The sequence below is a fragment of the Netta rufina genome (genome assembly GCF_964035555.1).
Source record: "Netta rufina genome assembly, chromosome: 12".
In the NCBI taxonomy this organism is placed as follows: Eukaryota; Metazoa; Chordata; class Aves; order Anseriformes; family Anatidae; genus Netta; species Netta rufina.
Genome location: NC_140135.1, coordinates 7,399,674 through 7,417,824, shown reverse-complemented (window position 1 = coordinate 7,417,824; position 18,151 = coordinate 7,399,674). Strand labels below are relative to the sequence as shown.

The window sequence follows — 18,151 nt, the reverse complement described above, 5'->3', positions numbered from 1 at the left end:
GGGTAACACCTTGGGGGTACACCTAAGCAGTGCAGTTGGTAGCAGAGAATAAACTGAAGGCACTGCCTAGGGTTTGAATATGGCTGCTTTGTTTCCTGTTGTACTTCAAGGGACATAAAAATGGGTTGAGGCAAAATACTTACCCCTTAAAACAGGGTGCACTCTGCACTGCCCTGAGGCTCCATTAGAGAGCCCTCTTTCCTACGTGTATGTTTACAAGGCAAATAACCTGGGACGCAGATGGCAGGAATGCCAGACCTCCTGCAGGAGTAGAGATGGCAAATGACAGCTAGAAACAACCCTTTACCTTAAGACCCTAAGGCTATTGGCAGATATGACCACCTAGTCCAGAAAGGGGTTATTTGGTCATGATCTCCCATTCAGACTGATGCTGTTACAGAGCTGTGATGCACATTTCCAGTAGCCATGTGCTGCTGAGAGCAGGCCAGTGTTCAGACTGAATCTGTAGGAGGATTAGTGTCCCTGAGAAAGGGCTCTTTCCGTGGGCACTCTCGGCAATGACTGTCTCTGCTCACACGGGGAGCTGATGTCTTGGTGTCCCCTTGACTTTGCCCTAGAGGTTTTTGGCTAGGCCAGGACTGAAATGTCTGGAGGTAATCAGAAATTATTTCCTGACAACACCTCTGGGGTGTACTCCAACTGTTGAGTCCATCAGCTGAATTTCCTTTATGGGCCAAAACCTTCGATCAGCTGATGTCTGCGTGAAATCTGTCCCAGCTTTTGGCTCCTTCACTTCTCACCAAGTACCTCTGCTGCAGCAGACTCGTGTCCTGGGCCAATTTTACCAGGCTCTGACCTCTCCTGGAGGTGTCTGGGCTGCGTTATGAGGCAGCAGGCATACCCTCCCTCTCCCCTCAGAACACCATGGGTCCCTGCAGACAGATCAGGGCAGGGCAGGGCTGCTTCCCCCTCGCATTGCTCTTGTGTTTTATTTTTTTTGCACAGAGCATCCCGGCACAGGCAGAGGAAACCGTGCAGGATAGGGAAAAGCGAGACCCCGTCCACATCGCCTCACGGGCTCGCCTCACGGGCTCGCCTCACGGGCTCGCCTCACGGGCTCGCCTCACGGGCTCGCCTCACGGGCTCGCCTCACGGGCGCTCCGCTCGGCGTCCGTGACGCGGGGCGGAGCCACCTCAGCGCTGGTGCTCGGTGCCGCCGCTCGGTGCCGCCGCCCCCCGGCCGCACCGACCACCTGATCCCGCTCCGCCCGCCGCAGCCGCAGCCTTTGTGTGAGGAGCGGGGCGGCGCGGGGCGGCCCCATGAGGCGGTGAGGGATGGCGGCGGCGGCGGGCGGCGGCGGCGGGCGGCCGCCGGGCCCCGACTCGTCGCTGGAGCCCTACGTGCAGACCCGCATCTTCAAGATCATCGTGATCGGCGACTCCAACGTGGGCAAGACGTGCCTGACCTTCCGCTTCTGCGGGGGCACCTTCCCCGACAAGACCGAGGCCACCATCGGCGTGGACTTCCGCGAGAAGACGGTGGAGATCGAGGGCGAGCGCATCAAGGTGGGCCGCGGCGGCACCCGCACCCGCACCGCACCCGCAGCGCACCCGCAGCCGGGGCTGGCGGCGGCCCCGCTCCCTGTCACGGGGCCGAATCTGTGCCTGCCGGACACCCCTCGGGGCTCTCCCGTTCCCATTCCGTCCTGAGGGAGGGCCACGGGAAGGTTTCCCTCCCCGCGCTGTGGAGACGTCCTCCCAACACGCCGCTGCTGTTAATAAATAGCCACGTTGCTTTTTTTTTTTGCTATTTATATGCTGTTTGCTTGAGTCTGCAGGGGGGCTGAGACAATAGCTCGGAGCGAGACGCTGCAAGCATCTGGCGTAACGGGGTCCTCACAGCGCCAGGCCGGCCCCGGCTTCAGAGGCTCGACCACAGCAGCAAAGGGGTGAAGCTGTAGGGAGCTGGAGGAAGGAGCTGTGTGCAGAAACCAGAGCACAGCTCGCACAGAAACCACGAGAGCATATGGCTGTAGGCTGGCTAGAGGCTTGCTGGAAAGCCAGGAGCTTGCACTAGCTGGTTGCAGCGGGCCTGACAGCTCTGATGTTAATGCACAGGAATGTTAGCAGGCAATCGGAGGATGCAGTTTCAAGGGAACTAAAATAGAACTAATTTGCTGTATGTACACCAGCAACAGTAAAGAAATGCATTAGCTCAGAGCTGAGGAGATCCGCAGATCAACGAGCAGTGGGTAGAAAACAGCTTGGGAAGCGCAGTTTGCAGCAGATCTTGGCCTACCTGGTTAGGTGGATCAGTACAAGCAGCAGTCTGTGTGAAAGACTGACTTCTGGAAGAAGCCCATACTGCTATATTTTGCAGACAGATGGAGAATCAAAAGTTGAGGGGCTGATCACAGCGAATGTAGGGCTAATGTTGGATGATAAGAACTTTAGTTGTGCTTTTAAACTGACCATGATTTTTTTTCCTCTCTTTAAGACGAAAGGTGTTCATTTCCCCCCCGTGCCTTGCCCAGCTCCATCCAGTGTCCCCTGTCTGTGTTACAAGCTATAGTGCAGGCTGGCATGAAGCTGTCCTATGGCCACTAGCTTGAAAATATTGCCATGCTTTCTACCTTTGGATATTACTTCTGCTCCAGCAAACAGGACTGGGAGGCAGGGCAGCAAATTGCCCTTCTCCTAGGACCGTGCATCCAAATGGGGAGGTAGGATCAGTTCCTTTAAGTCGCACTTGTTCCCAGCAAGCACCTTGGGGACAAGGGGCCTGGGGCTCCTGCTGCTGCTCTGCCCAGAACTAAACAGCCTGGGATAAAGTGGCATGGAGATGAATGAGAGGTATCTCTTTGTTGCCAACATTTTTACTCTCTGAAAGATTGTGGGGCAGGCACTGTCACAATTCGGGGTGGTTCAGGTAAATCACAGTAATTTAGAAATTGCCAGCTTGCAGCTTACAGAAGTTCTTACAGAAGAGCAAGGTGCGGGTTGGAAGGGACCTCTGGAAGCCATCTGGTCCAATCCCCCTGCTGAAGGAAGACCACCCAGAGCAGGCTGCCCAGCACCATGTCCAGGTGGCTGTTTAAGATCTCTAAGGAGGGAGACTCTGTAACCTCTCTGGGCAACCTGCTCCAGTGCTCTGTCACCCACACAGTAAAGAAGTGCTTCCTGAGGTTTAGAAGGAACTTCTGCTGTTGTTGGGCAATGCTGAAAGAGCCAGGCTGCTTCTTTGCACCGTCTGTCCAGGTATTTATACATATTGATAAGATTGATTTATCACATTTATATATATACATATTTATAACACTGGTGAGATGTGCCCTGGGCCTTCTCTTCTCCATGCTGAACAGCCCCAGCTCTCTTAGTTTCTGATACAAGAGCTGTTCCAACCTCTTTATCATTTTGAAGGCCCTTTTCATTTCCATGTCTCTCTTGCACTGGGGAACTCAGAACTGGACATGGTACTCCAGATGCCACCCCAACAGTGCTGAATAGAGGGGAAGGATCACTTTCCTCAACATGCTGGCGATACTTTGCCTGGCACACCATTATCCTTCTTTGTGGCAAGGGCACGCTGTTGGCTCATGTTCAAGCTGGTGTCCACCTGTACACCCAGGTCCTTTTCTTCAAGGCTGCTTCCCAGCTGGGCAGCCCCCAGCATGTCCTGCGGTTGTTCCTCCCCACGAGCAGGACTCTGCACCTCTCCTTGCTGACCTTCAGAGGGTTCCTGTCAGCCCATTTCTCCAGCCTGTCCAGATCCCTCTGGAGGGCAGCACGGCCCTCTGGTGAATCAGCCCCACACCCCACTTTCGTGTTGTTTGCAAATTTACTGAGGGTGCAGTCTGCCTCCTCACCCAGACCATTAACAGAAATGTTGAGCGGGAATGGACACGGTTTTGACTGCTGGGGTACTACGTTCATTACTGGCCTCCACCTACACTTTGTACCACCAACTGCTACCCTCCAGGCCTGGATGATCAGCCAGTGTTTGATCCACCCCACTGCTCATCCAGACAGACTTCATCAGCTTCTCTGTGAGTATCTTATGGCAGACAAGTGTTGAAAGCTTTTGTTGAAAGCGCACGTAGGCAATATCCACTGCTCTTACCTTGTCTAGCAATGCCTCTAGGCCTGTTTGCCTGACTACCTGTTCACTGGGATGCTTTTTTGAATATTAGCCAGCTTTCTTGGGCCCATCTTCTGTCTTTCCTTTTCAAAATTCATCATTGTGGTCTGAAATTTTGCCCTACTCCTTCCTCTTGGGATCCTGAGTTCCACCATCTCATGGTCAATGAGATGGCTTCGACCATGACAGCCCTTCCTTGTTGGTATGACGCCCAGCAGAGCACCTCCTCGTCTCCTCTGCCACTTGGGTCAGGAATTTGCCACCAACGCTCTCCAGGAACCTCAACAGCTCTTTAATCCTAACCCTTAAGTTCTCATTTGGCTCTTTATCCATCCCCTGGCAGAGCACCACGTGGGAACATTGCTCTTTTCTTTGCCCTGCCTCTTCTGTACTGTTGCAATTCTGTCAGGTTCTTTTTTATGGCATAGGGTTAGGTGGGCCAATGTCCTGATCTGGTGCAAAAATGTTTCTGAAATGGGAAGCATTTTGTGGCATTTGTTTTGGTGGTGGGGATGATGGTGAAGTGCATTAGGAAGAGGAGGGCTGTCTGGCAAGGCGTTTCAGTCAGGTAAGTCATCACGCAGGGATTTTTCTCACTTAGAGCACACACAATTAAAGGGCACTGTCAATTCTTTTGAATATAATGGACCATTTGCAATGACTGAGAAATGGGATATGCCATGTAGAGCCTAGCCCTTGTCTGAGAGTATTGAAAATGAAGGAAAGTGCTGATGTGATCGCTCTTACTAGATGAGCTAGGCTTACTGTTTGAATTACACAAGCATACACACTGTCATACACAGCCTTGGACACTGCCAGCATATGCCCCCAAACCTGTAACTCATCCAACAACCCTGCTTCATTTAGATAAGAACTTGCCCCTCTCAGTGTGCTGGCCTTGCCCGTGTCCTGGAGATGGCTCAGTGCTGTTGCTCCATGATGCACTGTCAAAGGTGGAACAGCAGGAAGCCCTCCTGCTTTCTGCAGCAAGTTAAACACACCGACGTACTCGTGAAGCAGCAAGCCCTGCCTCAGGGTGGGCACTCGGTGCTCTGTGAGCCTCCTTTCCGTGCATGCCTCAAGAACACTGTGTTTTGCTTCCTAGGTGCAAGTGTGGGACACGGCTGGCCAGGAGAGGTTTCGGAAGAGCATGGTAGAGCACTACTATCGCAACGTGCATGCCGTCGTCTTCGTTTACGACGTCACGAAGATGACTTCCTTCACCAACCTCAAGATGTGGATCGAGGAGTGCAACGGGCACGCGGTGCCCCCCCTCGTCCCCAAGGTGCTGGTGGGGAACAAGTGTGACTTGAAGGACCTGATCCAGGTGCCGTCCAGCATGGCCCTGAAGTTCGCTGACGCTCACAACATGCTGTTGTTCGAGACCTCAGCCAAGGACCCTAAGGAGAGCCAGAACGTGGAGTCCATCTTCATGTGCCTGGCCTGCCGGCTCAAGGCGCAGAAATCGCTGCTCTACCGCGATGTGGAGAGGCGGCCGGGCCGGGGGCACCGCCTGGAGCTGACGCGCGACGCCAACGGTAAAAACGCCTGCCCGTGCTGAGCCGGGCGGCCCCGCCGCTGCTACCAATAAAGTCTGTGAGGCTGCACTGCGCCCCGCCTCTTGCTTTGCGCGGCCCGGTACGGCCCGGTACAGCCCGGTACGGCTCATCCCGGCCCGGTACAGCTCGGCCCGGCCCGGCCCGCGGGAGCGCGCATGCGCGGGGGTGGGCGGGCTCCCGCGCCCCGCCGCCGCCATGAAGTAGGTTGTGGGGATGATGGCGGGGGGAGGGAGGGAGGAAGGGGGACACGGGGGTAAGGCCGGGTGCTCCCGGTGCCCCCCCGTGCTCACCGTGCCCTCGCCCCCAGCCCGCTGACGAAGGTGAAGCTGATCAACGAGCTGAACGCGCGGGAGGCGGAGCTGGGCGTGCAGGAGGCGGTGTCGTGGCACGCCGAGTACAAGGACAGCGCCTGGGTCTTCGTCGGTACGGGCGGCGGGGGGGGGGGGAAGTGTGGGGGGGGGGGGGGGCGGCTGTGGCCGCTCTCAGATCCCGGTCCCGGTCCCCATCCCGGTCCCTGATCTTGATCCCGGTCCCGGTGCCCGTCCCGGTGCCGCAGCGCCGCTGCTCTCCCCGCAGGTGGGCTGCCCTACGAGCTGACGGAGGGGGATGTGATCTGCGTGTTCTCACAGTAAGTGCCTCGGCCCCAGCCCCACAGCGATGGGGCCGTGCCCGTGCGGCTGCTTGGGGCGCTCACGGTGTGTTTCAGGTACGGGGAGGTGGTGAACATCAATCTGGTGCGGGACAAGAAGACCGGGAAGTCCAAAGGCTTCTGCTTCCTGTGCTATGAAGACCAGAGGAGCACCATTCTCGCTGTCGACAACTTCAATGGAATCAAGGTGAGTGAAGCTGCCTGCGATGCGGCTGCTTTTACTCCTGACGAGTGGTTTGAGCTGGCCCTGTGGTTCTCTGGTGTCCCACAGGGCGCAGGGAGTGGGTCCATAGCTTTGCTAACTACGTGACTCCTGTTGCAGATCAAAGGAAGGACAATCCGAGTGGACCACGTGGCCAACTATCGGCCTCCCAAGGACTCCGATGATTTAGATGAGGTCACAAAAACTCTCCACGCAAAAGGCTGTGGAGTTAAAACACCGCCTCATTCGTCGTCTGATTCTTTGTCAGAAGATGATGATGTGCCAGCAAAAAAGCAAAAAGGTGAAACATGTTCCTGCCAGTCTTTACTGTGGATGGGTGGGACTGCATGGGTCTCCAGGACCCTTAGCTCATGGAAGCAGCATTAGTGGGAACAGCAGGAATAGGTGTCTGAAATGGCTTCTGGCCTGAAGTGGCTTCTGGCTTCCAGGATGAGCTGATTTGGCGTGGTGATGTTGGCGTGGGGTGGGGGTGTTGGTTATTCTGAAATCAGCCTGGTGCTTGCAGCGTGCAGAGGAAGCTTCTGTCACACACCTGGACTGTCTCTGTGACAGGCAGTTATGTTATCTGGGTTTGAGACCTGTCTTTACTGCATCCTATTCCCCTATCAATACAGTAGTTCAGTACTGTGCTGCACAGATTGAGGACACGGGATGGGGCCTTAGCATGGGGGAGAGGGTGGTATAAGTCAGGTAGAGTCCTAGTTTGAGAAAAGTGGGTTGGAGGAAAGAAAATAAGCACGAAACCAAGGCTGGAGACAAGATGTCGCGCAGAGCTGAAGAGATGTGCAAAAATGAGAGAGGCAAAGGGGAGTGAAGAGGGAAGAGAATCATTGTCAACTATGGAAATTCTCCAGATCCAGTGACATTCTTGTTGTGTGTACATTGCTTAGAAAACAGAATTTACAGTAGATGCTAAGCGTTGCAAAAATTGCTCAAAATCATGAGAGCAACCTAGCTGGAGATAACACAAGGTGACAAATGTTAAAGAAGGACTTAGGGTGACTCACATTGGAGAAGAAAAGTGTCAGGTTTGGCAGTAGAATAGGATATCTGGGGGGGTAAAGAGACTGTGAAGTATGAAGCTTGGGCCAAGGGTGGGAGGAACTCAAAATGGGAGTGGAGTTGGAAAGATGCTGTGGTGCTAGGTAGCAGAGCTTGAGGAGCTGAGCTAATGCTTGCAAGACTGTCTACCCCTAAAGATGAATCTTTTGTTTCAGATAAAGAGAAGAGTAGACAAGAAAGGCAAAAGCAGAGCTCACAGTCTGTGAAGAGGGCAGCATCTGCTGAGGAGGCACATCCTAAAATCAAGATTAAAAAGGAGAAGGAGGATCCTGCTTATGACCGATATGCCAGTGGGAGTCATCAGTCCTGGAATGGGTCTGAGAGGAAACATGCGAGCAGGATGCAACGAGAAGAGGAAGAGCAGAGGCATCAGAGGCAGTCGGAGAGAAGAGGAGAAAAGAGCTCCCAGGAACACAGGGGACAAAACAGTTTGCGGGAAGAGAGAGAAGAGACTGGCAGGAAGAGTGAAAGGCACAGCAGCAGGCGAGAAGAGTCTGAGGGGACCAGATCCAGGGACCAGCGGGAGAGTAGCACCAGAGAGCCCCATTCCAGGCACAGGGAGCGGGGTTCCACTAGAGATTCCAGCCACTACTGAGCTCTCATGTGAGCACCCCTTAGGGCTATGGCTGCTCCCCCTGAGACAGCTGTGCTCCTTGAGCCTGGACAAAAACCTGTGCAGGGCTTCCTGACACCTCTGTGTGGATACCCCAGCTGGTGCTTTCGCCTCCCACAGCTTCGACTTTGTTTCTCATTTCACTTCTCAGACAGGGGTCTCCTTGCTGTCTGTGCTGGCAGGCACCCTGCAGAGCAAAGGTGGTTGCTGAGGGTGGCAGGGTGCTGCTCTCCAAACTGCCCGGCACCACCCTGGTGGGAGCATCCCCTGTGTCTGCAGTGAGAGGCTGGTGGATGCCTGCAAGCCTGACATGCTGCCTGTGTGTCCTGGGTGCACCCAGCGCATCTTCCTCGTGTGATGAACCCCAAGAGACGTGCTGTTGAGTTAGGGTGCTTTATTTTTGTGTTTATTTTTTTAAACTCTTCTTAATAAAACTGATCGTTAACCAGAAGAGAGAACTGAAGCAGCACTCTCATTTCCCGGTGTGCTTTGTTTTTTTTGTCGTACTGTGTTCAGGATGGGGGAAGGGGGGGGGCACGGCGGGGCCGCGGCCTCAGCCCGGTGCCGCCAGGGGGCGCCGGCCGCCGGCTGCGCGCGCCGCCCGTGCCGGGGCGGTTCCCGGTTCCCGTTCCGTGCCCGTTCTCGTTCCCGTCGCCGCTCCCGTTCCCGTTCCGCTCTCGGCTCCGGTTCCGGCGGCGGGGCGGCCCGCGGCCATGCCATGTCCGCGCTGAGCTGGAAACCCTTCGTGTACGGCGGGCTCGCCTCCATCGTGGCCGAATTCGGTGAGGAGGGGTTCGGTGGCGGGTACCGGTGATCCCCGTACCGCTCCCGGTTCGCTGACGGGCGCTCTCCCCGCAGGCACCTTCCCCGTGGACCTGACCAAGACGCGGCTGCAGGTGCAGGGGCAGAGCGCCGACGCCCGGTTCCGCGAGGTGCGCTACCGGGGCATGTTCCACGCCCTGTTCCGCATCTGCCGCGAGGAGGGCGGCCGCGCCCTCTACTCGGGGTAAGCGGCGGGGCCCGGGGCCGAGGGGAACCGGGAAGGGGGCGTGGGGGCGAGCATCGGGGTACCGGAGGCTCTGGTGGGTTGGGGCCGCGGGGGGGTCACCGGCGTGTGGGGCCTGCGAGGGCAGCGTGCACGGCCCAGAGTTGTCTGGGTGGGAAGGGACCTCCGAGATCACCCCGTGCAGCCTGACCTAGCGCTAACCAGGCCTCTGCTAAACCACATCACGCAGTTCTACATCTAAACGGCTTTTAAAGACCTCCAGGGATGGGGACTCCACCACTTCCCTGGGCAGCCCATCCCAATGCCTCACAACCCTCTCAGTAAAGAATTTCTTCCTAACATCCAACCTAAACCTCCCCTGGTGCAACTTTAGCCCATTCCCCCTCATCCTGTCACCAGGCACGTGGGAGAACAGACCAACCCCCACCTCGCTACAGCCTCCTTTAAGGTATCTGTAGAGAGCGATAAGGTCGCCCCTGAGCCTCCTCTTCTCCAGGCTGAACAAGCCCAGCTCCTTCAGCCGCTCCTCGTAGGACTTGTTCTCCAGGCCCCTCACCAGCTTCGTTGCCCTTCTCTGGACTCTTTCAAGCACCTCGATGTCCTTCTTGTAGCGAGGGGCCCAAAACTGAACACAGTACTCGAGGTGCAGCCTCACCAGAGGGGACAATCACTTCCCTAGCCCTGCTGGCCACACTGCTTCTTGTACAAGCCAGGATGCTGTTGGGCTTCGTGGCCACCTGAGCACACTGCTGAATTCGGTTCAGCCGGGTCTCATTTGTTCCCCTGCTCAGGATCGCCCCGGCGCTGCTGAGACAGGCGTCCTATGGAACCATCAAGATCGGCATTTACCAGAGCCTGAAGCGGCTGTTCGTGGATCGCCTGGAAGGTCGGTGTTGGCGCAGGCAGGTCTCTTCCCGCAGGAGGTGCAGCACGGAGCCGTGCGCTTTCTGCTCTGTGTGGTCTGGCTCCTTCCTTTCTCTGCCACCTTTCCCAGCTACAAATTGTCAAAGAAATGGAGTTGTTTTCATCTTCTGCTGCGCCTTTTGTTTGTATAATTACAGCAAGGACAGCTTTCAATATAGATTTGAGCCTCACTGTGCTTGGCACTGCCCACAGTCGCAGAAATGACCCTTAAGCCAAACACCTGCCCCTCCAGACAGACCTTTACTTTCCCCAGCCTTTATCTCTGTTTTGTGGTTTCAGAGCCCCCCCTCCCAAAACCAAACCAAAACAAAACAAAAAAACAACAACCCACCCTCTTCCTGTGTATGGCTCTACACCCATACACAGGGCTGCACACCCCTCCTCACTCGCTGTTGCAGCGTTTCCAGTTGTGAGTACTGTTGTTTGAATATTTGTCTTCCTACAGGCCTGGGGCAGCCAGTGGCCTGGTCTCCGCTGGAAAGTGCGGTGGTCAGTACCAGCAAAGGGCCATACCTTCTTCCAACATAACTATCACTCTAATACTGGGCCTGGAAGTCTTAGATTATTTTTTTCCTCCTCTGGGACTAATTGCATCTAACTTTCTCTGCCTGGGTCACCTATTCTCTGTTTTCTCAAGGCAGCCACATATTCAGAGTGTGGCCAGCTGGTGCTCCAGGTTAAAAGTAATTTGTATCAGGTTGCCTTCAGAAATGTTTAGCTGCCCCACTTTGTCTACCTCTGTCTTGCCGTTCTCTACTGTGAGAAATGTGTCACTGGGCACTGAAATCAGATAATTGTTTAGAATTTTCATGTGTAGAGGCATTTTCCTTGTCTGCTCAGCTAGAATCATCAGTCAGACCTGCTTCTCTCTAACAGCGTGTTGCTGTTTCAGCTTCTACTTTTTACGTCTGGCAGCTGAGGCAATTGTGGGGACAGCTCTGCCTTGATCTGATTACAAGTTGCCAGTTTCTGCTTGTGCAGCTTCACCATGTGATCTGAGAGCTTACCTTTTCTGTTCTTTCCAGAGCTTCTTGCTTGTTCAGTACAATCTATACACCTTCCCTTTAGACCTTCAGAATCTGACGTTCTTTTCTTGGTTGCAGATGAAACGTTGTTAATCAATGTAATCTGTGGAGTGGTTTCAGGGGTGATCTCCTCTGCGCTTGCCAATCCAACAGATGTGCTGAAGGTAAGAAGTATATGTGGCCAGAGACAGCTTCCTTGTTTTGCTGTGTGCTCCTGCCTTCCAGTGAAGATGCATCTTTCCCAGCTGCGGTGACATGTTCTCTAAGCCACTACTGGCATTATTTTTGCTAATTTGGGCTTGTTGAGAATGGGAGTAGAAGCCCAGAGCCGATAAAAAAGAGTAAAAAAAAAAAAAAAATGCAGCTCCTAAAAATCAAGAAATCTGTAAATCTTTAAGGGGTCCAGGCTGTGTTACCTTAACTGGGAAAGGTGAGTGGGGTGGCAGCCAGCCATCAGAACTTCTCAGCTCCATTCCATTTGATGACTATGCTTAGCTTTGTTGATACAGTTCAGCCCTACCTGTTGTGTAGAGAGTCTGGAGAACTTTCCCATACTTCCCCCTTGTGTGGTTCAACCTTCTCGGGCTGCCTTCAGAAGGGAAAGACCATGCCTGTCACTCTGTGTTGCTTGAATTTTTCACTGCCCTTCCACCCTGTTGCTGTCCCTCTGCTTGCCTGCCCTCATCTGCTGCATGGTTTGCAGGGAGAGATTGTGTGGGTAGTGGGAGAGCAGTGTCTGCTGTAAGTTTCCCCATTATTCCTTACCACCAGGAAGTCGCTGAGCTGCTGTCCTTGTCCCCCTTGTAGCAGACACTGATGCTATCCCACTGACTTGTGCATTTCTTTCAGATTCGAATGCAGGCTCAAGGCAGTTTATTCCAGGGTGGCATGATTGGCAGCTTCATCGATATCTACCAGCAGGAGGGTACCCGAGGCCTCTGGAGGGTGAGCACCACCTGATGGATAGTTGTGTTGAGGTTATTCTGCTCTTTAGACAAACACGCAAGAGGAGAAAATAGAATAGAGAAGAAATGGAGCCCTCTTTGTTGCTGGTGTGTGCTGCAGACAGGTTGCAGTGCAGAGACAGCTCCAATTCAAATTGGATTCCACTGATCAAGCTAGTCTTGTTTCTCTCTGGTTTGGGATAACCACTAGGTAGATCGTGGCTCATGATTTGGCACACTGAAGAGTTGTTCCTGCTTCCAGTGACTGGGAAGCTTTGTCATGATAACATGGGTTTCCCTGAATTACTCAGGTGATGTTAGAGTTCCTGTGAAATGGCCAAGCTCTGCATTGCTGCTGTGTTCTCTGTGACCTGGTACTCAGTGGAATTGTAGGTGCTTTTACCTGTTTCCTGAGGGGGTGGTTGCTAGGTTATTTCCCAGATGGAACATAGCACTTACCTAAGCTCATGCTTGTTCTTTCCAGTAATTGTTTTGTCAGTTCCCAGATCAATGTCCTGCCACTGGCAACTTTTGTAATACACGATCATCTCCTAAATCAACAGTGCTAGCAAAGCAAAATCTAGTTGCTGGCATGTAGCAAGGAGGACCTGGTCCTGGGAGGACTCCATCTGGTTCTCTAAACAGCTGCTGGTTTTGTGGTGCAGGATCTCTTTTGGTGTTGAATCCCCTGGGTACTGTTGGGTGAGGGAAGATGAGTAAATTGTAGCCTAATTCCTGTGTGTTAGTGGCTGAGAGGAGAGAAGCAACATCTGGTTAATCTAGCTGGAGTAAAACTGTCACGGTGCAGGATGGAAGAATCCTTCTTAGCTTTGGAGTTAATGCTGGGAGACAGGGAGCTGGTCCACCTCAAAAGCTGCAGCTGTGAGACAGGGTGAGGAGGATTCCGGGTAGATTGTCAGAGAAAGGCTCCTGACAGGGGAGTGGGAAGAAATGTTATACTAGCTGCAGGCCTTCGGGCAGCAAACTGTGCTTGTGACTGATGTTTGTGCCCTGCAGGGTGTCGTCCCAACAGCCCAGAGAGCTGCCATCGTGGTTGGGGTGGAACTTCCAGTCTATGACATTACCAAGAAGCACTTAATTCTATCAGGCCTGATGGGCGATACAATCTTTGCCCACTTCGTGTGAGTATTTGCTGCAGCTGCTGGACTCTTCAGGCTTGGCAGGGTGTGTGGAGCAGAGGAGCAAGCTGGGATTTGGAGTGAGATCTGTTTGTAGAGCCAAGTGCTCTGGAGCTGCCAAGAACAAGCTCAATACTTCTGAGAGATCTGGTGTGTTGATTGGAGCAGCTCAGGATGCCCAGCAAGTGTCCCTAGAGAGATCTCCCCAGAGAAAGGAACCTAATGAACCCTTTTGGTGAAGTTACAGCTTGAATTTAGCTCACTGAAGACCAGACATGCTGTTGCTCCATATCTCTGCCCTGGTACAAACCAGGCAGGAGTTTTGGTTGTGTAGCAATCAGTTAAAAGAGCTGCTCCAGTCCTAGGTGCTCATCTCGGCAGACAATGTCAGCTTGCAGCCATTGCTGCAAGAGTTTTGTGAAACAGAAGTTTGCAAAACTGACCAAGAGAACGCCCTGAGCAACCTGACCTAGTTTTAAAGTCAGCCCTGCTCTAAACAAGGGGTGGATTAGAGACCTCCCAAAATCTTTCTTCACCTACATTTTCCTATTATTCTTCTAGTGGACACTTTAGCTGGAGGTGCTGCAGTGCTTCTGTTGGGTTTGCCTGCTGTGGGCTGAAGGTGACAAGCACTAGACCATATGTGCAGGGAGGAGACTAGCAGCTGCATGCTCCCTCTTGCTGTCTTTGGTCTTCCTCCCTCCTTCCCTGCCATGAAGAAATGTTTGCTCTGGGGAGAAGGATGTGCACTTCCAAGAGGCTGCCTTCAGGTCTGTGTCACCTTGTCAGCACGAAGAAACCCTTGCTGGACTGCAGAATGCAGACCTGGCAGTGGGCTCTGACAGGGACTTAATCAGACGAAACTGAGCTTTTACTTTCCTTAGCTCTCTGGGGTCTCAGAGTGGTGTGATTCCTTTTTCTGGGTGGGAACAGAGAGTACAGCTAATGTTTATTGCTAAATACCCATCATAACATTCAGTGAAAGATACTCTTGTGCTTCTGTCACGGCCTTTCTGAGCCAGATTGGCCATACTCAGCTACTCCTCTCTGATGTTTTGGTGTATGTATAGTTCCAGTTTTACGTGTGGGCTGGCTGGGGCCATTGCTTCCAACCCTGTGGACGTGGTGCGGACACGGATGATGAACCAGCGAGCAATTGTGGGCAGCGTGGAGCTCTATAAGGGCACTCTGGATGGTCTCGTGAAGGTAAGGAGGTAACAGGTGGGCAAATTCCTGTTTTTTAGAAGCTGGCCAAATTCAAGCTGTTAAAATATGGGCTGGATGAGCAGACAGTGAGGTGGATCAAACCCTGGCTGATCATCCAGGCCTGGAGGGTAGCAGTTGGTGGTACAAAGTGTAGGTGGAGGCCAGTAATGAGCGTAGTACCCCAGCAGTCAAAACCATGTCCATTCCCATTCAATATTTCTGTTAACGGTCTGGGTGAGGAGGCAGACTGCACCCTCAGTAAATTTGCAAACAACACGAAAGTGGGGTGTGGGGCTGATTCACCAGAGGGCCGTGCTGCCCTCCAGAGGGATCTGGACAGGCTGGAGAAACGGGCTGACAGGAACCCTCTGAAGGTCAGCAAGGAGAGGTGCAGAGTCCTGCTCGTGGGGAGGAACAACCGCAGGACATGCTGGAGGCTGCCCAGCTGGGAAGCAGCCTTGAAGAAAAGGACCTGGGTGTACAGGTGGACACCAGCTTGAACATGTGCTCAGTGATAGCATAAGAGGCAATGGGCAGAAACTGGATCAAAAGAGGTTCCTTCTAAACATCAGGAAGGAATTCCATACTGTGTGGGTGATGAAGCACTGGCATATGTTTTCCAGAGGTTTTGGAGTCTCCTTCCTTGGAGGTCTTGAGCAGCCATCAACCTTCTCTGAGTGGTCTTGCTTGAGCAGGGGGATTGGACCAGATGGCCTCCAGACATCCCTATCAGCCTCAGCTGTTCTGTGATTTCCTACAAGATACACCACTGTTCTGAGCAGTTAGATTGCACTGTGAGAGAACAGACTTGTCAGTGTTCCAAACCAGAAAAGGGTCTAGAGTCACTTTCCTGGGATCTCCTTTGCCAGCTTGAGCATTCTTCCAACCTTACGGGAGAAAGCTTTGTTAGTGAATGCTGTGGTTTAACCCGGCAGGCAGCTAAGCACCACACAACCATTTGCTCACACCCCTCCACCACAGTGGGATGGGGGAGAGAATAGAGAGGGGAGGGAAAAAAGTAAAAACTTGTGGGTTGAGTAGTGTCTCATAACTGATACCTCCTCTCTCTTTGCAGACATGGAAGAGCGAGGGATTCTTTGCACTCTATAAAGGCTTCTGGCCAAACTGGCTTCGGCTCGGTCCCTGGAACATCATTGTATCCTTCAGTGTGCTGCTGGGAGGCCATGAACATGGACAGGCAGGGGAGGACAAGTAGAAGTTCAGAGCAGACACGCTGACGGTGTACCTCTGTCTTCCTCGCAGTAGCCCAAAGTGAACTCCCTGTTCTGCTTGGACAGATGTAAACCAATGTGGCTGCAGATGGTTCAAGTGCCAAAAAATGCCACTGTTGGCGACTGCTACTTCTAAAAGCTCTGTAGGTGGTTAGTGCAGGGACTGCCAGTGCAGCAGCGTGGATACTTTCCTGTAAAGTAAGTGCTCTCAAGTGTTTGGCTTTAAACTTTCCATTTGGCTTGAGCTGCTAGAGGTGCAGCAGTTTCTGGATTGGCTCCCATTTTTTGGGGAAAGCCTGGTGAATTTCTGCCCTTAGGACAGGTGCTGATCTGCTCTGCAGAATCAGCACTTCCGGATTGCTGTAATGGTCCTTCTGGCCCTCTGAAATTGTGTATACAGCTTATTTTAAAGAATTCAAAATTTAGAAAGTCCCAATCTGGGGTTAGAGTCGCCTCCCATTCTCAGTGGTCTTGGCAACCCTGGCCCAGCTTGCTTCTGGGTCAGTCTCTTCCCTCTTGGTAGCTCTCCTGCAGCTCTCTTCCACCTCTACAGATCACTTTATGCTGCCTCGAAGAGGGACTTCCCCAGGGGCTTTCTGTGCTGATCTACCTGCCTTGCCTTGTCAGTTACGGCCTGGTTATGAGGGAGGTTCAGTGCAGCTGCTATATATATATTTGTCTGTCCCAATTCCTTAACTTTCTCTTCAGTTTTTTATCACATATGAGCAGTTGAAGCGACTTCCGTTCTGAGAGCTGGCTGCATTCCGTGGGTGTCATCTTCAAGACTTGCAGCAGTATTTTGCTGCAGCCTTCCTCTTCATTTCACCATCCCCGTCTTTTGATGTGTTGGTACATGTGGGTCTGGACTCTCCCCCTCCCCCAAATGCATGGTCCCTGGAGCATGTTCTGGCTGAAGTATAACTGAGAGGCTGATTGCAGGTACTGCATGTTGTTTTTTTTCACACAGAAGCAAGTATTAACTGTGTACAAGTGTCTGGGCCTGAAGCAATATCTTCTGTGAAGATCTGTGCATTCCAGTGGCCTTTTGATGCAGCTGTGGTTAGTTGTTTGGCTCATGTGCATTGTTCTGCCGTGCCTGTGGGGTGAGGCTGGAGGCTGGAAAAGGGGTGCTGTCATGTTTTCTTGCAGATCTGTAACCTCATTAAATTATTTATTGACTGGATGGTATGAGTTTGTGTTTGTGCAGACTTACAGTAGGTATATTTTCCAGAGCAGATGGTGTGTCTGCCTTTGGGGAGAACATGAAGTATTTTTTTCTGCACGATGTGTATCTTTTTTTTCCCCCAAATATATATTTTTTTCTTATCAATTTTTACATTTTGTTGTAATATAAAAGTTTCTAAAACACAGTTTGTTACTGTCAGGAAATTGTTACCTTAGTTTTGCAAAACCTCAGTCTCTCATAACCTTATTGTTTATATTATTTTAAAGCAAAGTAAATTGATTTAAAACTGAACTCAGATGCCCCACTTTAAGATGATGGTCTAACATTTCCAGTGTGAAGCAGAACATCAGGTTATTTTCATCATTCTCTTCTGTGTTGTTTTGTTTTGTTTTGTTTTGTTTTGTTTTTAATGCATATGTCTGTGAAAGCAAACAGCTTAGGTTTTCCTATTTCCTTCCTTCTTTATGGGGAAGCTTTAGTTTGGATGAAGGTCTCTTGTGACATACAGCAATGCTTCCTGTTCACGAGCGCTGTAAACCGCGATTTTCTGTGCAAATTGCATAAGGAATGTTCAGCTGAACTGAGGGAATTGTTTGCTGTGGTTTTGCAAAGACCTAGGTGTACTGTACTAGCTGAATGCATAAGGAATTTGACTCCAGTAAACTCCTGAACTTAAATCATGCCATGAACAGAGTAGCAGCCTGTAGGTATTCCTACAGGGCCACAGCTCCTTCTCGTAGGGCTGGGAGGATTGTTTTCAGAGTTAAACCACAAGATACCAGAGACTGGGAACAGTGGATTGAAAGAAATGGACAACATGCATATGCTTCACCTTGCTTTACTCTTCAAGAGAATTTCTAAACATTACAAGTAAATAAATAGTTACGTGATGGATGAATATGAGTCCATTTGAGAGATGTAATTTAACTTCACTTCCATATATTCTTTCGGTTTTCTTTGGTGTTCCTGTATCTTCAGTTCTGGAGCAGTTTCTTCTGTGCAACTCCATGCTATATTGCTGTTGTTAATTTTTGGACTGCTCATGTGACAGTTCTTTGCTATCGGCTGTTGCTAACCTGTTTTGTTCTTCAGGCTGCCACAAGAAGCTCCTCAGAAATGCATAAAGAATGTATCCATGGCCACTTTGTTGTTTGTATTTTTCAATGCGAGGTGCTGATGAGAGACTCTTCTTTCCTCCATCTTTCCTTTGGGTCAGCTTCCCCACATGGCTTTGGAGATGCTCCTTCCACTTGCTTGAGTGGTCTTCAGCCCCTTGAGGTATCC

The 18,151-nt window shown here is 52.0% G+C and overlaps 3 protein-coding genes across 5 annotated transcripts; all 3 read left to right on the top strand.

Annotated features, from left to right (window-relative positions):
• Positions 1 to 1,175: 1,175 nt before the first annotated feature.
• RAB33A (RAB33A, member RAS oncogene family) lies at positions 1,176 to 6,082 on the top strand (the record flags this gene model as incomplete). Of its 2 annotated transcripts, XM_084293940.1 has the most annotated exons (3): positions 1,176 to 1,527; positions 5,205 to 5,637; positions 5,966 to 6,082. In XM_084293940.1, exons 1-3 carry the CDS (start codon positions 1,297 to 1,299, stop codon positions 5,971 to 5,973), a joined length of 672 nt encoding a protein of 223 aa, XP_084150066.1. In that variant the 5' UTR covers positions 1,176 to 1,296. The 2 variants fall into 2 exon arrangements, with proteins under 2 accessions (XP_084150066.1, XP_084150065.1); XM_084293939.1 differs by lacking the exon at positions 5,966 to 6,082 and having other exon boundaries at positions 5,205 to 5,660.
• On the top strand, positions 5,834 to 8,680 carry RBMX2 (RNA binding motif protein X-linked 2). Its single transcript, XM_084293938.1, has 6 exons — positions 5,834 to 5,858; positions 5,966 to 6,081; positions 6,235 to 6,286; positions 6,365 to 6,494; positions 6,630 to 6,810; positions 7,748 to 8,680. Exons 1-6 carry the CDS (start codon positions 5,854 to 5,856, stop codon positions 8,185 to 8,187), a joined length of 924 nt encoding a protein of 307 aa, XP_084150064.1. The 5' UTR covers positions 5,834 to 5,853; the 3' UTR covers positions 8,188 to 8,680.
• A 193-nt stretch (positions 8,681 to 8,873) lies between these two features.
• SLC25A14 (solute carrier family 25 member 14) lies at positions 8,874 to 16,864 on the top strand. 2 transcript variants are annotated; one of them, XM_084294392.1, is made up of 9 exons: positions 8,874 to 8,987; positions 9,064 to 9,211; positions 10,003 to 10,097; positions 11,239 to 11,324; positions 12,010 to 12,105; positions 13,122 to 13,246; positions 14,314 to 14,449; positions 15,525 to 15,605; positions 16,390 to 16,864. In XM_084294392.1, exons 1-9 carry the CDS (start codon positions 8,924 to 8,926, stop codon positions 16,429 to 16,431), a joined length of 873 nt encoding a protein of 290 aa, XP_084150518.1. In that variant the 5' UTR covers positions 8,874 to 8,923; the 3' UTR covers positions 16,432 to 16,864. The 2 variants fall into 2 exon arrangements, with proteins under 2 accessions (XP_084150518.1, XP_084150519.1); XM_084294393.1 differs by lacking the exons at positions 14,314 to 14,449; positions 15,525 to 15,605; positions 16,390 to 16,864 and adding an exon at positions 13,805 to 14,007.
• The last annotated feature ends 1,287 nt before the right edge of the window (positions 16,865 to 18,151 follow it).

Bases quoted from the DNA above. Each gene is read 5' to 3' on its own strand.
- RBMX2 (XM_084293938.1), top strand. The intron at 6,082-6,234 runs GTACGGGCGGCG...CTCTCCCCGCAG, and splicing joins CAGCGCCTGGGTCTTCGTCG to GTGGGCTGCCCTACGAGCTG. The intron at 6,495-6,629 runs GTGAGTGAAGCT...CTCCTGTTGCAG, and splicing joins ACAACTTCAATGGAATCAAG to ATCAAAGGAAGGACAATCCG.
- SLC25A14 (XM_084294392.1), top strand. From the start codon at position 8,924: ATGTCCGCGCTGAGCTGGAAACCCTTCGTGTACGGCGGGCTCGCCTCC. The intron at 9,212-10,002 runs GTAAGCGGCGGG...TCCCCTGCTCAG, and splicing joins GGCCGCGCCCTCTACTCGGG to GATCGCCCCGGCGCTGCTGA. The intron at 13,247-14,313 runs GTGAGTATTTGC...GTGTATGTATAG, and splicing joins ACAATCTTTGCCCACTTCGT to TTCCAGTTTTACGTGTGGGC.